The sequence below is a fragment of the Ictalurus punctatus genome, chromosome 19 (assembly GCF_001660625.3).
Source record: "Ictalurus punctatus breed USDA103 chromosome 19, Coco_2.0, whole genome shotgun sequence".
In the NCBI taxonomy this organism is placed as follows: Eukaryota; Metazoa; Chordata; class Actinopteri; order Siluriformes; family Ictaluridae; genus Ictalurus; species Ictalurus punctatus.
Genome location: NC_030434.2, coordinates 7980514 through 7997761, shown reverse-complemented (window position 1 = coordinate 7997761; position 17248 = coordinate 7980514). Strand labels below are relative to the sequence as shown.

Sequence of the window (17248 nt, the reverse complement as noted above, 5' to 3'; positions counted from 1 at the left end):
CTACCAGACTCAGTGGACAGATTTTATAATTCTGTCAGGTTCAACCCTCTTTCACTGTGCATGCATCCAGCTATCTTTCTCTATTTTGTGTGCTTTATGGCTTTTGCCTATTAATATTATTATTATTATTATTATTATTATTATTATTATTATTATTATTATTATTATTATTATTATTGTTGTTGTTGTTGTTGTTGTTGTTGTTGTTATTACATTTACATTTATTCATTTAGCAAACGCTTTTATCCAAAGCAACTTGCAAGTGAGAAAATACAAGCAAACATTATTGCTTATTATTAAAAGGTATTATTATTATTATTATTATTATTATTATTATTATTATTATTATTATTATTAGTAGTAGTAGTAGTAGTAGTAGTATTATTTCAACCCTGTGTTTAATTTCAACCTGCAACCAATTTAATTTCTTTATGTCCCAGAACGTACTGAAACCTACTTGGGTAGAACATAACAAGAGGCTATCATCACAACCATGGAACAATTTCTGTAACACAGTAGTACATTGGTGAACAGTTTGTGTGTGTGTGTTACTAAAGAACATTTTGTGTGTCACATTTTGAAAGCTCTGGGATGAAAAGCACACTGTGATACAAAAAATTATACATCACCAGTCTCCTAACTCAACTAAATGTACTGGATAGTGTCAAAACTGAATGAAAGAAAGTATACTGTAATTAGTCTATGTTAGGCCTGTAATATGGTATTAAGCACTATTATTTTCTGAGGTGCAATAATTAGAAAACATTTAGAGGTTCTCTTCATTGTGTATGTTGTTTTGAACAGTAATGTATTATTAAACATCTAACTGCTATAAAAAGGTTTAGAAGCGTACCAAACGTGGAGAGGAGTCTACGGAGCGCCCAGACCACTAGGGAGAGTCCCACACTGCCTGTATTGATGTGCACTCCTTTGGGAGCGATGAAGATCCCGCTGCCAATCATGGTGCCCATGATGAAGGAGACTGCAGGCTCCAGACTAATGCTGCGTCTCAGATGAACCCGATCTTCCTTCCCTTCACACTCCTCTTTCTGGCTCGCCATCTTTGCTTTAGTTCCCCTCACAACCGACATGTCCAGCTCCTCAGAGAGAGCAGAAACTTCTGCTGTGGAGTTGAACAACAAGCCAATACCTTTCCTTGCAGTGGAGGTGAACTAGTGGTAGGGGTTAGAGGGAGGGGGTAGGGCTGGGGGTTGGGGGTGGGGGAGTGTGGGTGGGGGTGAACTCAAATATTTATTCATGAATAAGTGATTTAACAACTTTTTCCCTCCCTTTCGTGTGCCAAGTATGAAAAGATTTGCGCAGTGTGTGCAGTTTTTATTCGTTTCTCTTCTCCTTTCTGACTCTCTGCTTTCATGTTCATTGTAGAAGTACAACAATCCCCTTTTGTTCCTTCAGCCATAACTAAAAGGCAGAGGGACTTCAGCATGTCATGACTGGGAGGTGAAAGTGGATGCAAATGTAGATATTCTGTAAATCCTTACGTGTTTGGTTTACTCAAGTAAATTAAGCAAATCAATTGCTCTAAACCAATGATTGCTTCGAGTACAGGTAACTTATTAAATATAGGCCTATGAAAATTATTACTAGAGGGAAAACAGATATTATACTCACGTTGAATAAATTTGATATACTGTATATACACTGTTGCTTTGTAGACCCATTATAGAAATGTTGGTGTGAAGTGTTGCCAATTGATATCTGGCATATTGATGGTAATGCATCCTGATCAGTTCCATGTTTGTTTTGATGTTTTGTTTGCGTTGTATTTTTATTTGTATTTATTTTTTTGGTGTTTGTTCCTCTGCTTCAGTCTATTTCTCTCACTCCGCTATTTCACTCGCAGGTCGCTGTTGATTGGATGTCATCTGCCAATCATCATTAGGGCATCTTCTACTTCGCCCAATCCTCCACTGTCCAGATATTTAAAAACCACCAGGCCTGTTTAGGTCAAGAGATGTGAAGTGTGCGTGTTTTGTTTTGGTTGTCCATATCCTATGTTGTGATCACTGGTTTATTGAAATCTACTATGTGAATGTATGAACTCACTACTTGTCATCTGTTGTACCGGTGCCGTGTGTTCAATAAAACTCCATGTTTGTTTGTTTGGGAAAGAGGGCAGGTAAGACATAGCAAAACTTGTTTGGTTTTGATCTGGGTTTTATTTGGCAACACTCAGGTTCCTTTTCCCCGTGCTGTTTATCTTCTTTTATTTCCTTTATTGTCTTTATTAAATATATACTGTAAATAGCTCATACTGAATATTGATCTAGTGGCTTTGGCTTGTTTGGCACTTATACTTCTGCATTATAGTTATTCCTGTTATTCCTGTCACGTTCTGTTCCTCTAGATATTTAAAGGTTGTAACGTCCTATTGCACATCATTAATTTTCATGTTGTGTTAAAAATAGATTGTATTTTTAGAGCTATGTTGATGGTAATAAAGCAATGTCACTGAAATCAATGAATATCACTGAAACTTGAAAAGTGTGGTGTTAATAAAAGACTCAGTGGACAGATTTTCTAATTCTGTCAGGTTCAACCCTCTTTCACTGTGTATGCATCCAGCTATCATTCTCTATTCTGTGCACTTTATGGTTTTTGCCTTTTATTATTATTAATATTTTATTATTATTATTATTATTATTATTATTATTATTATTATTATTATTATTATTATTAGTGCAACCCTGTGTTTAATTTCAACCTGCATTCATCATTGCTAACACTGTCAAAACTATTAAACAACAATTGAATTTCTTTACGTCCCAGAACGTAGGACATAACATGAGGCTATCATCACAACCATAGAACAATTTCTGTAACACAGTAGTACATTGGTGTACAGTTTCCATAGTAATCTGTTTTGTGTGTGAGTGTGTGTGTGTGTTTTTGTTACTAAAGGTTGGCAACAACTTTTAAATGATGAAAACACCTCATTCCATCTCAAATCCTTTGTATCAGACACTGAAGGATATTTAGCTGTTAAAGAAGTTATGGACTAACCAGATCACAGTCGAGACTTTTCACCCCCCCCCCCCCCCCCCCCATTTTATTGTGTTACAGCCTTTCAGGAGTCCGCTGAGGATTGCAACATGGGAAAGTTAAATATTTAATGGCTACCACAGTCTGGGTTAGTTGTACAACGTTTGAGAAGATGCTATAACCTACTAAAAACAGGTAGTATTCAACAATATTTCCATTTCAAATATCAAATTTCCATGTCTTTGAGACTAAACCTCTTAAACTTGTTCATGGCAGTCAGTTGAGAGGTTGTTGGATGGTTTGTTGATAATTTTAGGGTTTCTATGTTTACCGCCCGCCCCTCAGTGTAATGTTTGTGCTCCTTCAGTAGGTCTGAATTTCTTGCTGTACCACCTCCAACAAGATCTGAAGTTGGTTAGTGTAGTAATCTGAACAGAGCAAGAGAAGAAACAAACATTAGTGTTTATTACATACATCACCAAAGACTAGTTGAAAAGGTAATGGTAATAGCGAAATATTAATCGTATCTGAAAACTTCCCTATTTATAACACAGACGCAAATAAAATTGCCCCTAGATTTAAATGAGAGTGTGTGAATGGTGTGTGTGGAACGTCCTCTGTGATTGACAGGTGTCCCAGCCGGGGTGTATTCCAGGACATCCACTGTGACCCTGACCAGGATAAAGCGTTTACTGGAAATGAATGAGTGAAAGGAAAGAGAAAAGGAAAGGCATAACTCACTGATGGCTTTTCTCCAACGGTTCGGTATATACGAGTGCTTTATGGTCAGGTAGTACACTGGGATTCCAGTGAAAATAACAGCAAAACTGCAACCTGTGTTCCAGGGGTCTGAATACAGAGACAGACCCACGATAAAGAAACACACCATCGTGAAGATCACTGGAACAGCCAGAGGAACCTAGGTTCACATATTTGCAAAAAAATCAAGTCAAACAAGGGTAATAGTTTTTTGCTATTAAAATGATAAAAAAATTCATTAACAGCTGAGATGAAAAATAAAATTAAGTTCATTAGAGACATAAACCTTAAATGTTCGTGGATGGTCTGGGAATCGATAGCGATGGACGAGAAGCCCCAGTGTAACCAGGGCGATGAAGAACCAGCGCGAGAAAGAAGCAAAGTTGATCAGTTGATAAATGTCTCCTCTTGCCAACATGATAACCACTAGAGGGCACTGTAACAATAACAGCCGAGACAGTCACTAAAGAGTACAACACATCGGGACGTGCTCTTATAGGAAAACAATCAGTGATGAGCTTACGTGACGCGGCCTGAAGTCAGGCAGAGTTACTGTTACTACCCCGATGTTGATTGTTTTCCAGTAACTGTATGTCATGAAATATTCCTCTTACACCACTGCAATTCGCCCATGATTGCGATTTTTCATTTATGAAAGAACGACATACTTTTTATCCATTCATAGTTACATTAAATGTTGTGGATCGTTCCAGTTATCACTTACTGAATGTACTGTACAACAGCTTTATACTGCTGCATGGATAAATACTCGTATCTGATTGGTCAGAAGGTGTGCGTTATTTTGGTTAACAGCATGGCTATTGTATATTAATGTGCTTGTTCGTATACTTTATTGTTGTTTTTTTATAGGAACAGCTCAGACAATGTGAGAACAGGAACTAACTTGTCTCTTGGACTTTCCACCACATTAAACCTAACTCTAAACCGTTAAAATGTGCAGTTCAGTAATTAATTATACATCGTAATCACTGTGGTATAAGAAAACTAATGCAGACTGAGCTGTTATACAAAAATACCCCCCCCCCCAAAAAAAAAAAAAAAAACAACAAAAAACAAAAACAACAACAACAACAACAAAAAACCCCACAAAAAATCTACAGATGTGCATTAAAGTCCCCATGAGATCAAAATTGAAGTTTTGTGGCTTTTACTATGAATACATCAGGCTTAAGGTTCTCTAAAAGCTAGTGTGCGCAAAAACAATGACAAAATTTGCATTTAGAAGATATACGCATTCAAAATGTACAGTCTCTTTCCACCAACAATACGGATCAACAATTGATGACATCATTCTGCAAGATTTTCCCGCCCCAACATTATAATAAATCACACAGCCGAAGTTGGCGTTGTTGAGCGAGAGAAATCATATGAGCAAGCACGGGTCAAAAACATGTCTTTGGTTGTTGTTGTTATTATTATTATTATTATTATTATTATTATTAGCATTATTACTGCTCTGGCTTGCATCCATGCTACTAACTGTCAAGTACGGCTTAGCCTGGTCTGTGAAGTAAGCTAAATACTATTGACTATTTTAAAAGGGGGAGGAGCCAATCGATATGCCCCACCCCGACTTCCTGTTTCAGTGGAAGTTATGTCAGCACGTCAAATAACACTGCACGTTTCAAGGCACTTCACGGTGATTTTAATGACATTTAACAGCACAGTCTATTGTGTGTTATTCCTTACATTAACAGTTGTTCTCGAACCAGTGTCTCATTGTTTCACTCTTATTAAGTTATTAAGACAATGTTGTAAAATTTACAGCTTTATCTCTGACTGTTACAAAGCTCTGACACTGGTGTCTCCTTCCAAAAGTGCTAAATAAAATCTCCTCACAAAAAAACCAACCCTCAAAAATTCACACATTTTATTATTATTATTATTTTTATTTGTTTATGTGGCGTGTCCTCTGTACAAGTCCCTGTCAAAGTTGTTAGTATAGAAGTGATAATGTATTAGGATGAGTGCTATAGAGAATGGGCCAATCAGAACTGAGCATTCAACAGCACTGTGGTATAAAATTAATAGATGATCAAGAATGAATGAATGACAGTAAAATGAGCAACTGCACATGTTATATGAAATGTATTTTTCTCAATAGAGGCAACCAGTAATACATTACAGTACATTACCAGCAATAGTACAGCAGGCATTGGTGTCTTTCTTCGTATGTGTATCATGGAGAACAGGGTTGGCCATTGCCCCTCTCTGGCAGCCACAAATAACATTCTACACACACACACACACACACACACACACACACACACACACACACACACACACACACACACACAAACACACACACACACACACACACACACACATTCAAATAAATTGTGTAATTAAAATCTGAGGAAATTGAACTAGACATGATGAAGTATTTACGTTTACTTCTAACAGACTTTATACCTCGGTACTGAAAAGATCCCTGCGTTCATGGTCCCAAGACAGGACATGGCCACCAGTATGGGCACCAGTGATGCCATCCTGGGCAGAGCTTTGCTGGCGAAAGTCTGTGTGCCGTACAGAAAAAGAAACTGACTGAGAACGATTTGACATTTTCCAATTGAAAAAAAAATCACTGCACCTCTTGACATTGTGAACACACAAATTTGAATAATACCGACCACTGCTACTGCATCGGATATCAGCAGCTCGTTTTCGGTCATCATAGTATAATACGCTACATTCACCAGCACGTATAATGTAGTAACTGTGATCATGGACAAAATGATGGCCAATGGAATGTTTCTGGCAAATACAAGAAACAAGTCTAATTACAAGGGTAAGAATCGACATGGAAATTCAATCGGATCCTCCCCGTTCCCCATACCTTTTTGGATTGATAACCTCCTCTGTCACAAAGTTTAATGAAAACCTGAAAGCAAAGGCAAACAAGATGTCACAGAGCACTGTGTAGTTATAAATGGATAGACCTGTGTGTCCATGATGACCTGCTGCTCTCTGGTTCTCGTACTGAGAGAAATGCAAAGATGTGGGCTTTTTGTTGGATTATGTTTAGTCTCTAAAATCAGGCATCTATAAAATGAGCTGTGATTCAGATTTATTTGTAATATTCTGGGGGAAAAAGGTTATTACCCACCATCCAGAATAGGCATAAAGTCCCGCGTAGAAGGCTAAAGGCAGCTTTGTCAGTGTGAGCGCCTCGAAGTTAAAACCATTCTGGAAGTTTTCGGTTTGGCCTGAAGAGGGAGTTACAAACAAAGTTTTTCGCTCACTATCGCTGGATGACAACAACAACAACAACAACAACAACAACAACAATAATAATAATAATAATAATAATAGTCAAGTATCAAATCTTTGCTACCTTTGGCCAGAGCCACAATTCCTGGGACAATGATCAGAACCAGACTAAGGAGCTTAACGATCAAGAGGATGACCTGTGTACGAGAGGACAGTGATACACTCCAGCAGTTCACTGCCACCAAAAGTGCTGAAAGAGCAGAAAATGATTTCGAGTTAGAAATCAGTATAATATGTCACTGCTTATCATAGGTTAGATCAGTGGTCACCGACCCTGTTCCTGGAGATCTACCTTCCTGAATACTTTAGTTCCAACCATAATGGTGCCCACCTGATTATCTAATCATTGCTTTAAGACGTTCTCGATCAACTAAAACACGTGTGTTTTTCCTCTTCAGAAATGGCTTTGTTCACGGTTGAGGTGGATCCAGAGCATACACCCTGGATGGAACTCCTGTCCATCACACAGTACCATGCACACACGCACACACATTCACACCTAGGGGTAATTTAGTGTACCCAGTCTGTCTACCAGCATGCTTCTGGGAGGTGGAAAGTAACCAGACGAAGCCAGATGTAACCCACATGGATATGGGAAGAACTCTGGAGGGTCAAAGCTACGCACCGCAACACTGTGCTGTTCGGTTAGTCAAAAATTAATTTGTGTACACATTTCACTTACTCATTCCAAGAAAACTGGCCACTTTGATTAATAGTAGAGGAGCTTGGCATGGCGTGAAAAAAGGTTCTATGACATAGTGTCCAAAAGCCAGTGCAATATACCCAGTCACTGCAGGTCTGCAAAGAAAAGAGTGACAAGTGACAAGGGATGCTGGAGTGACACAAAAACCTTTTTATGTCATCCATCAACAGTGAGTCTGCATACGTACTAAATCAACAAGGCATTAATGAAATAAAATGTGTCAGTGCCCATTAAAGCAAAAAACATTTTTTAGCATCTGTGCTGTATCACGGACAACAGCAATTGGCTTTTGTGGAAATCACTCATGCTCTCTGGTATGATCTCTTCTTGATTTCCTATTTCACAACATCCAGAATCAAATCGTGGCATCTCGGTCCATTTCATAGGTTTTTTATTTTAATTTTTTAAAAGTCCCTATGATTTAGAATGCAAACAGACACAACCTGACCTGATGAAAATGAACTCAGACCAAAGCATCAGGAAAGCAGGAAGTGGCCCAAGGGTCTCAAGTAAATATGTGTAATGGCCACCAGACTTTTTGAAACTGGTCCCCAACTCAGCATAGCACAAGGCACCTGAATTCAAGGAAACACAAGACAAGACAAAAGTAGACAAGACAAGGAAGTGTTCCAAGTGCCTGCCAAACAGGTTTGTGTTTCCCCAGCACACTTGGGGGAAAGCCATATTACTCGTAGTAACTCATTGCAGCTCTACCCTGATGAAATCGGTTAATGTTAAATCCTTTGTCACAAACAAATCTTTGGATTTAAAAAGATTTATTTATTTATTTATTTATTATTTACATTTACTTTATTAAGCCTAATTCCTGGGAAAACTCCAGGAAAGCAGAGGGATGTAGACTTGTGTATGGATCAAAACATCTTTTACACATACTGAATATCAGTAATAACAAAAGTACATCAAAGAAGAAAAAAAACATGTTCATAAATTGATCAACAGTGTTAGCCAAAGCTAACATGACAAAAAAAAAATACTGCTTAACTGGACTATACTGTGTGTATTATCTATTACAATACATTTAACAATCCAGTAGTAGTAATCAAAATTAATAGTAGTAATTAACAGTAGTAAATCAAAATCCAATGCATCAGCAACTGAATTTGAATAAAGTTTAGAAAATACTGACACACAGAGTACACCCTGTGTGTCAGTATTTTCTAAACTTTATTCAAATTCAGTTGCTGATGCTTTGGATTTTGATCTACTACTCTTCTGTGACACACTACCAGACTCAGTGGACAGATTTTATAATTCTGTCAGGTTCAACCCTCTTTCACTGTGAATGCATCCGGCTATCATTCTCTGTTCTGTGTGCTTTATGGTTTTTGCCTTTTATTATTATTATTATTATTATTATTATTATTATTATTATTATTATTATTATTATTGTTATTATTATTATTATTATTATTATTATTATTATTTATATTTATTCATTTAGCAGACGCTTTTAACCAAAGTGACTTACAAGTGAGAAAATACAAGCAAAATTTATTTCTTCTTATTATTATTCAAAATTATTGTTACTATTATTATTATTATTATTATTATTATTATTATTATTATTATTATTATTTCAACCCTGTGTTTATTTCAAATAGCATTCATCATTGCTAACACTGTCAAAACTCTTAACCACCGATTGAATTTCTTTACGTTCCAGAATGTAGGACATAATAAGAGGCTATCATCACAACCACAGAACAACTTCTGTAACACAGTAGTACATTGGTGTACAGTTTCCATAGTAATCTGTTTTGTATGTGAGTGTGTGTGTGTGTGTGTGTGTGTGTGTGTGTGTGTGTGTGTGTGTGTGTGTTACTAAAGGTTGGCAACAACTATTAAATATATGAAAACACCTCATTCCATCTCAAATCCTTTGTATCAGACACTGACTACAGTGGTTTAAATGATTTTATTTTATATGAAGGATATTTAGCTGTTAAAGAAGTTATGGATTAACCAGATTACAGTTGAGACTTTTCATTCCCCCCTCATTTTATTATGTTACAGCCTTTGGAGTCCGCTGAGGGTTGTAACATTGGAAAGTAAAATGTGTAATGGCTACCACGACATTTGAGAAGATGCTATAACTTACAAAAAAAAGGTAATATTTCACAATATTTCCATCTCAGATATCAAATTTTCATGTCTTTGATGAAAGAAAGTATATTGTAGTTAGTATGTTATAATATGGTGTTAAGCACTATTATTTTCTGAGGTGCAATAATCTAGAGGTTCTCTTCATTGTGTATATTGTTTTGAACAGTAATGTATTATTAAACATCTAACTGCTAAAAGGTTTAGAAGCGTACCAAACGTGGAGAGGAGTCCACAGAGCGCCCAGACCACTAGGGAGAGTCCCACACTGCCTGTATTGATGTGCACTCCTTTGGGAGCGATGAAGATCCCGCTGCCAATCATGGTGCCCATGATGAAGGAGACTGCAGGCACCAGACTAATGCTGCGTCTCAGATGAACCCGATCTTCCTTCCCTTCACACTCCTCTTTCTGGCTCGCCATCTTTGCTTTAGTTCCCCTCACAACGGACATGTCCAGCTCCTCAGAGAGAGCAGAAACTTCTGCTGTGGAGTTGAACAACAAGCCAATACCTTTCCTCGCAGTGGAGGTGAACTAGTGGTAGGGGTTAGAGGGAGGGGGTAGGGCTGGGGGTTGGGGGTGGGGGAGTGTGGGTGGGAGTGAACTCACATATTAATTCATGAATAAGTGATTTAACAACTTTTTCCCTCCGTTTCGTGTGCCAAGTATGAAAAGATTTGCGCAGTGTGTGCAGTTTTTATTCGTTTCTCTTCTCCTTTCTGACTCTCTGCTTTCATGTTCATTGTAGAAGTACAACAATCCCCTTTTGTTCCTTCAGCCATAACTAAAAGGCAGAGGGACTGCAGCGTGTCATGACTGGGAGGTGAAAGTGGATGCAAATGTAGATATTCTGTAAATCCTTACGTGTTCGGTTTACTCAAGTAAATTAAGGAAACCAATTGCTCTAAACCAATGATTGCTTCGAGTACAGGTAACTTATTAAATATAGGCCTATGAAAATTATTACTAGAGGGAAAACAGATATTATACTCACGCTGAATAAATTTGATATACTGTATATACACTGTTGCTTTGTAGACCCATTATAGAAATGTCGGTGTGAAGTGTTGCCAATTGATATCTGGCATATTGATGGTAATGCATCCTGATCAGTTCCATGTTTGTTTTGATGTTTTGTTTGCGTTGTATTTTTATTTGTATTTTTATTTTTTGGTGTTTGTTCCTCTGCTTCAATCTATTTCTCTCACTCCGCTATTTCACTCGCAGGTCACTGTTGATTGGATGTCATCTGCCAATCATCATTAGGGCATCTTCTACTTCGCCCAATCCTCCACTGTGCAGATGTTTAAAAACCACCAGGTCTGTTTAGGTCGAGAGATGTGAAGAGTGCGTGTGTGTTTTGTTTTGGTTGTCCATATCCTTGGTTGTGATCACTGGTTTATTGAAATCTACTATGTGAATGTATGAACTCACTACCTGTTATCTGTTGTACCGGTGCCGTGTGTTCAATAAAACTCCATGTTCGTTTGTTTGGGAAAGAGGGCAGATAAGACATAGCAAAACTTGTTTAGTTTTGATCTGGGTTTTATTTGGCAACTCTCAGGTTCCTTTTCCCCGTGCTGTTTTATCTTCTTTTATTTCCTTTACTGTCTTTATTAAATATATACTGTAAATAGCTCATACTGAATATTGATCTAGTGGCTTTGGCTTGTTTGGCACTTATACTTCTGCATTATAGTTATTCCTGTTCACCCACTCCTCTCCTGCAATCATTTAATATCTGAATATCATATTCTGTTCCTCTAGATATTTAAAGGTTGTAATATATCCTACTGCAAGTCATTAATTTTCATGCAGTGTTAAAAATAGATTTTATTTTTAGAGCTATGTTGACGGTAATATTGCATGCAATATCACTGAAATAAACATTTGTTTTTAATTATAATGCAGGAAGAAACTGGCTTATACGCTGTAACTTAAGTGTGGTGTTAATAAAAAAAATGGAATGCTATAACGTGGACCCTATTTGCTTTCGTTTACAAGTAACAAGAAGTTAAAGTTCTTCAGGATTTCAGGATACATCCGTGTATAGATGGGTAAGTAGCTAACCGGTTCCTCTTTAAGGCCACCATGAGACCTTAATACAGTTTACAAACTAAACCTTCGACATGTTGTAAACTAAAATTAGGGTTGTGGAACGTTACGTAGACAGGAGGCGGATGCAGGCGCAGATCAAAGTCTTTATTAAACTTAAAGACACAAAACCAAAGTAATACGGTCTTCACAGGCAAACGGGAAACGTGGCATAACGATATCCTTCCCGGCATGAAAACAAACGATGTCAACAATACAAATCTTACAACTAATACCACTAATTATACTGAGCCCCGTGCTCAATAACTCAGGCGTTTAAATACAAAGTATAATCAACTCAAAACGCAATCACCTGTGACAAATCAGAATGACTAGCGCTAACGCACAAGCCGGAAGCGAGTGAACCAAAACAAAGTCATGTGACTCATCCGAAGACGAGCCACAGTGCCATCTGCTGGCCGTATCGTCACAGGCTGCTTCATTATTTGCACATAATAGAAGTGAAAGTAGCTATCTATGGCTACAGGACCGCTCAGATGGCAGTATTTTCTAAACTTTATTCAAATTCAGTTGCTGATGCTTTGGATTTTGATCTACTACTCTTCTGTGACACACTACCAGACTCAGTGGACAGATTTTCTAATTCTGTCAGGTTCAACCCTCTTTCACTGTACATGCATCCGGCTGTCATTCTCTATTCTGTGTGCTTTATGGTTTTTGCCTTTTATTATTATTATTATTATTATTATTATTATTATTATTATTATTATTATTATTATTATTATTATTACTGAAACCCTGTGTTTAATTTCAACCTGCATTCATCATTGCTAACACTGTCAAAACTCTTAACCAACAATTGAATTTCTTTACGTACCAGAACGAAGGACATAACATGAGGCTATCATCACAACCATAGAACAATTTCTGTAACACAGTAGTACATTGGTGTACAGTTTCCATAGTAATCTGTTTTGTGTGTGAGTGTGTGTGTGTTTTTGTTACTAAAGGTTGGCAACAACTTTTAAATATATGAAAACACCTCATTCCATCTCAAATCATTTGTATCAGACACTGAAGGATATTTAGCTGTTAAAGAAATTATGGATTAACCAGATTACAGTCGAGACTTTTCATCCCCCCCCTCACCCCCCCCCCCCTTTTTATTGTGTTACAGCCTTTCAGGAGTCCGGTGAGGATTGCAACATGGGAAAGTTAAATATTTAATGGCTACCACAGTCTGGGTTAGTTGTACAACGTTTGAGAAGATGCTATAACCTACTAAAAAAAAAGATAATATTTCACAATATTTCCATCTCAGATATCAAATTTCCATGTCTTTGAGACTAAACCTCTTAAACTTGTTCATGGCAGTCAGTTGAGAGGTTGTTGGATGGTTTGTTGATAATTTTAGGATGTCTCTGTTTACCGCCCGCCCCTCAGTGTAATGTTTGTGCTCCTTCAGTAGGTCTGAACTTCTTGCTGTACCACCTCCAACAAGATCTGAAGTTGGTTAGTGTAGTAATCTGAACAGAGCAAGAGAAGAAACAAACATTAGTGTTTATTACATACATCACCAAAGACTAGTTGAAAAGGTAATGGTAATAGTGAAATATTAATCGTATATGAAAACTTCCCTATTTATAACACAGACGCAAATAAAATTGCTCCTAGATTTAAATGAGAGTGTGTGAATGGTGTGCGTGTGTGTGTGGAACGTCATCTGTGATTGACAGGCGTCCCAGCCGGGGTGTATTCCAGGGCATCCACTGTGACCCTGACCAGGATAAAGCGTTTACTGGAAATGAATGAGTGAAAGGAAAGGAAAGAGAAAAGGAAAGGCATAACTCACTGATGGCTTTTCTCCAACGGTTCGGTATATACGAGTGCTTTATGGTCAGGTAGTACACTGGGATTCCAGTGAAAGTAACAGCAAAACTGCAACCTGTGTTCCAGGGGTCTGAATACAGAGACAGACCCACGATAAAGAAACACACCACCGTGAAGATCACAGGAACAGCCAGAGGAACCTAGGTTCACATATTTAAAAAAAGATCTAGTTAAACAAAAGTAATAGTTTTTGGCTATTAAAATTATAAAAAATTTCATTAACAGCTGAGATGAAAAATAAAATTAAGTTAATTAGAGATATAAACCTTAAATGTTCGTGGATGGTCTGGGAATCGATAGCGATGGATGAGAAGCCCCAGTGTAACCAGGGCGATGAAGAACCAGCACGAGAAAGAAGCAAAGTTGATCAGTTGATAAATGTCTCCTCTTGCCAACATGATAACCACTAGAGGGCACTGTAACAATAACAGCCGAGACAGTCACTAAAGAGTACAACACATCGGGACGTGCTCTTATAGGAAAACAATCAGCGATGAGCTTACGTGATGCGGCCTGATGTCAAGCAGAGTTACTGTTACTACCCCGATGTTGATTGTTTTCCATTAACTGCATGTCATGAAATGTTTTATTCCTCTTACACCACTGCAATTTGCCCATGATTGCGGTTTTTTATTTATGAAAGAACGACATACGTTTTATCCATTTATAGTTACATTACATGTTGTGGATCGTTCCAGTTATCACTTACTGAATGTACTGTATAACAGCTTTATACTGCAGCATGGATAAACACTCGTATCTGATTGGTCAGAAGGTGTGTGTTATTTGTTTAACAGCATGGCTATTGTATATTAATGTGCTTGTTCGTATACTTTATTGTTTTTTTTTAATAGGAACAGCTCAGACTCAGGGACTAATAATAAAAGTAATTAAAAACAGATTTTGTGTACAATGTAAGTGAGAACAGGAACTAACTTGTCTCTTGGACTTTCCACCACATTAAACCTAACTCTAAACCGTTAAAATGTGCAGTTCAGTAATTAATTATACATTGTAATCACTGTGGTATAACAAAACTAACGCAGACTGTGCTGTTATACAAAAATCCCCCCCCCCCCAAAAAAAAAACAAAAAAACAAAAAAACAAAACAAACAAAAAACAAAAAAAAACCCACAACAAATCTACAGATGTGCATTAAAGTCCCCATGAAATCAAAATTGACGTTTTGTGGCTTTTACTATGAATACATCAGCCTTAAATTATCTAAAAGCTAGTGTGCACCACAACAATGACAACATTTGTATTTAGAAGATATACGCATTCAAAATGGCTGACAGCTGAGCATAATTCAGACACACGTGAAACAATAGCCAAGACAGAACAGGTAGGAGAAATAATAGAACATAACAAATGCACGTGTCAAAATCTCACGATTGTCAACAAGGGAAAAGCAAGTGCTTATCGCACCTGCTCGTGCACACGCGCCCACATGCTCCACAACGCATTGCTTAGAGGGGAATTCGTGACAGAACCCCTCCCCAAAGGCACCCCTCCCGGAGTGCCATGAAACATCCATCTCCATTGGCGGCCCAGGCCCCCTGGACAAAATGTCCCAAGCAGAACCAGGAGACCGCACGGCATTCTTAACGAAAAAAGAAAGCAGAGCAACGTTCACAGCAGGGCAGGAAAGCAGAGTGACGTCCTCCGCAGAACAGGAAAGCGGAGCGACGTCCCCGGCTGAACAGGAAAGCGGAGGGACGTCCCCGGCTGAACAGGAAAGCGGAGGGACGTCCCGGGCTAAACAGGAAATCAGAGCGACATCCCCGTCAGAGCAGGGAAGCAGAGTGACATCCTCGGTGGAGCATGAAAGCAGAGCAACGTCCGCAGCCGTGCTGGGAAACAGAGCAACGTCTGCAGTGGAACAGGAAAGCGGAGAGAAGTTCCCAGCAGAACAGGAAAGCGGAGAGAAGCTCCCAGCAGAACAGGAAAGCGGAGTGACGTCCTTGGCTGAGCAGGAAAGCGGAGTGACGTCCACAGCTGAGCAGTAAAGCAGAGTGACTTTCTTCGCGTTGCAAGAAAGCGGAGTGACTTCCTCCGCGTTGCAGGAAAGTGGAGTGATGTCCTCAGCTGAGCAGGAAAGCGGAGAGACGTCCTCGGCTGCGCAGGAAAGCAGAGTGACATACTCAACAGAGGCTGCAGACTGAACTTGGCTGGTCATGTCAGCAGACTGGGACGTGAGCAGAGCTTGGCTGTCCGTTTCGGTGGACTCAGGCGTGAGAAGAACTTGGCTGTCCCTGTCGGCTGACCCGGGCATGAGCAGAACTTGGCTGTCAGGTTGGACAGCTGGTATCTAGTGTTGAGATTGGACAGCTGGTATCTAGTGTTGAGATCAAAACCCTCCAGTCCCTCCAGTGCAGCGAAGAGGAAGCCAAGTCCTGCGTTGTGAGCTGCATATAAGGAAACATAGAGAGGCATGTAAGAAAAGGGGAATTCACCATGTGCACCTGGTTACTAACAGCTAAAATGACATACAGTACTAAGCAGCCAATGAACCACCAAAAAAGGAGGGGAACGAGACAAAAGCAGGAGGCTATCTATAGGTTGGGAACGTGGTCGGCCGTGTCAGCGGACTCGGGCGTGAGCAGAACGTGGTCGGCAGACTAGGGCTTGAGCGGACCATAGACGGCGGACTTGGGCACGAGCAGAACTTGGCTGTCCGTGTTGGCAGACTTGGGCGTGAGCAGAACGTGGTTGGCCGCGTCGGCGGCCTCGGGCGTGAGCAGAATGTGGTCGGCCGTGTTGGCAGACTCGGGCTTGAGCAGACCGTGGTCAGCAAACTCGGGCTTGAGCAGACCGTGGTTGGCCGTGTCGGCGGACTCGGGAGTGAGCAGAACGTGGCCGGCCGTGTTGGAGGACTTGGGCTTGAGCGGACCATGGTCGGCGGACTCAGGCTTGAGCGGACCATGGTCGGCAGACTCGGGCGTGAGCGGAACGTGGTCGGCGGACTCGGGTGTGAACAGAACGTGGTCGGCGGACTCGGGCGTGAGCAGACCGTGGTCGGCTGTTTTGGTGGACTCGGGCATGAGCGGACCGTGGTCGGCCGTGACGGCGGACTTGGGTGTGAGCGGACCGTGGTCGGCAGACTTGGGCATGAGCAGAACATGGTTGGCGGACTCGGGCTTGAGCAGACCAGGGTCGGCCGTGTCGGCGGACTCGGGAGTGAGCAGAACTTGGTCGGCCGTGTCGGCGGACTCGAGAGTGAGCGGACTGTGGTCGTCAGTGTTGGTGGACTCGGGAGTGAGCAGAACGTGGTCGGCCGTGGTCGGCGGACTCGGGCATGAGCAGACCGTGGTCGCCGGACTCGGGTGTGAGCAGACCATGGTCAGCGGACTCGGGAGTGAGCGGAATGTGGTCGGCGGACTCGGGCATGAGCGGACCGTGGTCGGCCGTGATGGCGGACTCAG

The 17248-nt window shown here is 40.0% G+C and overlaps 2 protein-coding genes across 3 annotated transcripts; both read right to left on the bottom strand.

The window, feature by feature from the left end:
• Positions 1-3117: 3117 nt before the first annotated feature.
• Positions 3118-10426, bottom strand: LOC128635370 (cystine/glutamate transporter-like). 2 transcript variants are annotated; one of them, XM_053688054.1, is made up of 12 exons: positions 10093-10426; positions 8205-8331; positions 7736-7851; positions 7118-7243; positions 6890-6989; positions 6620-6664; positions 6414-6537; positions 6196-6299; positions 5919-6015; positions 4049-4198; positions 3745-3922; positions 3118-3431 (listed from the first exon to the last, which is right to left on the bottom strand). In XM_053688054.1, the coding sequence occupies exons 1-12, from the start codon at positions 10328-10330 to the stop codon at positions 3367-3369; spliced, it is 1470 nt and encodes a 489-aa protein (XP_053544029.1). In that variant the 5' UTR covers positions 10331-10426; the 3' UTR covers positions 3118-3366. The 2 variants fall into 2 exon arrangements, with proteins under 2 accessions (XP_053544029.1, XP_053544030.1); XM_053688055.1 differs by lacking the exons at positions 7736-7851; positions 8205-8331.
• A 2652-nt stretch (positions 10427-13078) lies between these two features.
• Positions 13079-14235, bottom strand: LOC128635371 (cystine/glutamate transporter-like). Its single transcript, XM_053688056.1, has 3 exons — positions 14089-14235; positions 13785-13962; positions 13079-13458 (listed from the first exon to the last, which is right to left on the bottom strand). The coding sequence occupies exons 1-3, from the start codon at positions 14218-14220 to the stop codon at positions 13394-13396; spliced, it is 375 nt and encodes a 124-aa protein (XP_053544031.1). The 5' UTR covers positions 14221-14235; the 3' UTR covers positions 13079-13393.
• Between the last annotated feature and the right edge of the window lie 3013 nt (positions 14236-17248).

Excerpts from the sequence above, each read along its gene's own strand:
- LOC128635370 (XM_053688054.1), bottom strand. The coding sequence starts at position 10,330 with ATGTCCGTTGTGAGGGGAACTAAAGCAAAGATGGCGAGCCAGAAAGAG. Across the intron at positions 6,300-6,413 it reads TATCCGATGCAGTAGCAGTG|ACTTTCGCCAGCAAAGCTCT; the intron begins GTCGGTATTATT and ends TACGGCACACAG. Across the intron at positions 3,432-3,744 it reads CCGTTGGAGAAAAGCCATCA|ATTACTACACTAACCAACTT; the intron begins GTGAGTTATGCC and ends TGCTCTGTTCAG.
- LOC128635371 (XM_053688056.1), bottom strand. The coding sequence starts at position 14,220 with ATGTTGGCAAGAGGAGACATTTATCAACTGATCAACTTTGCTTCTTTC. Across the intron at positions 13,963-14,088 it reads ACCATCCACGAACATTTAAG|GTTCCTCTGGCTGTTCCTGT; the intron begins GTTTATATCTCT and ends ATGTGAACCTAG. Across the intron at positions 13,459-13,784 it reads CCGTTGGAGAAAAGCCATCA|ATTACTACACTAACCAACTT; the intron begins GTGAGTTATGCC and ends TGCTCTGTTCAG.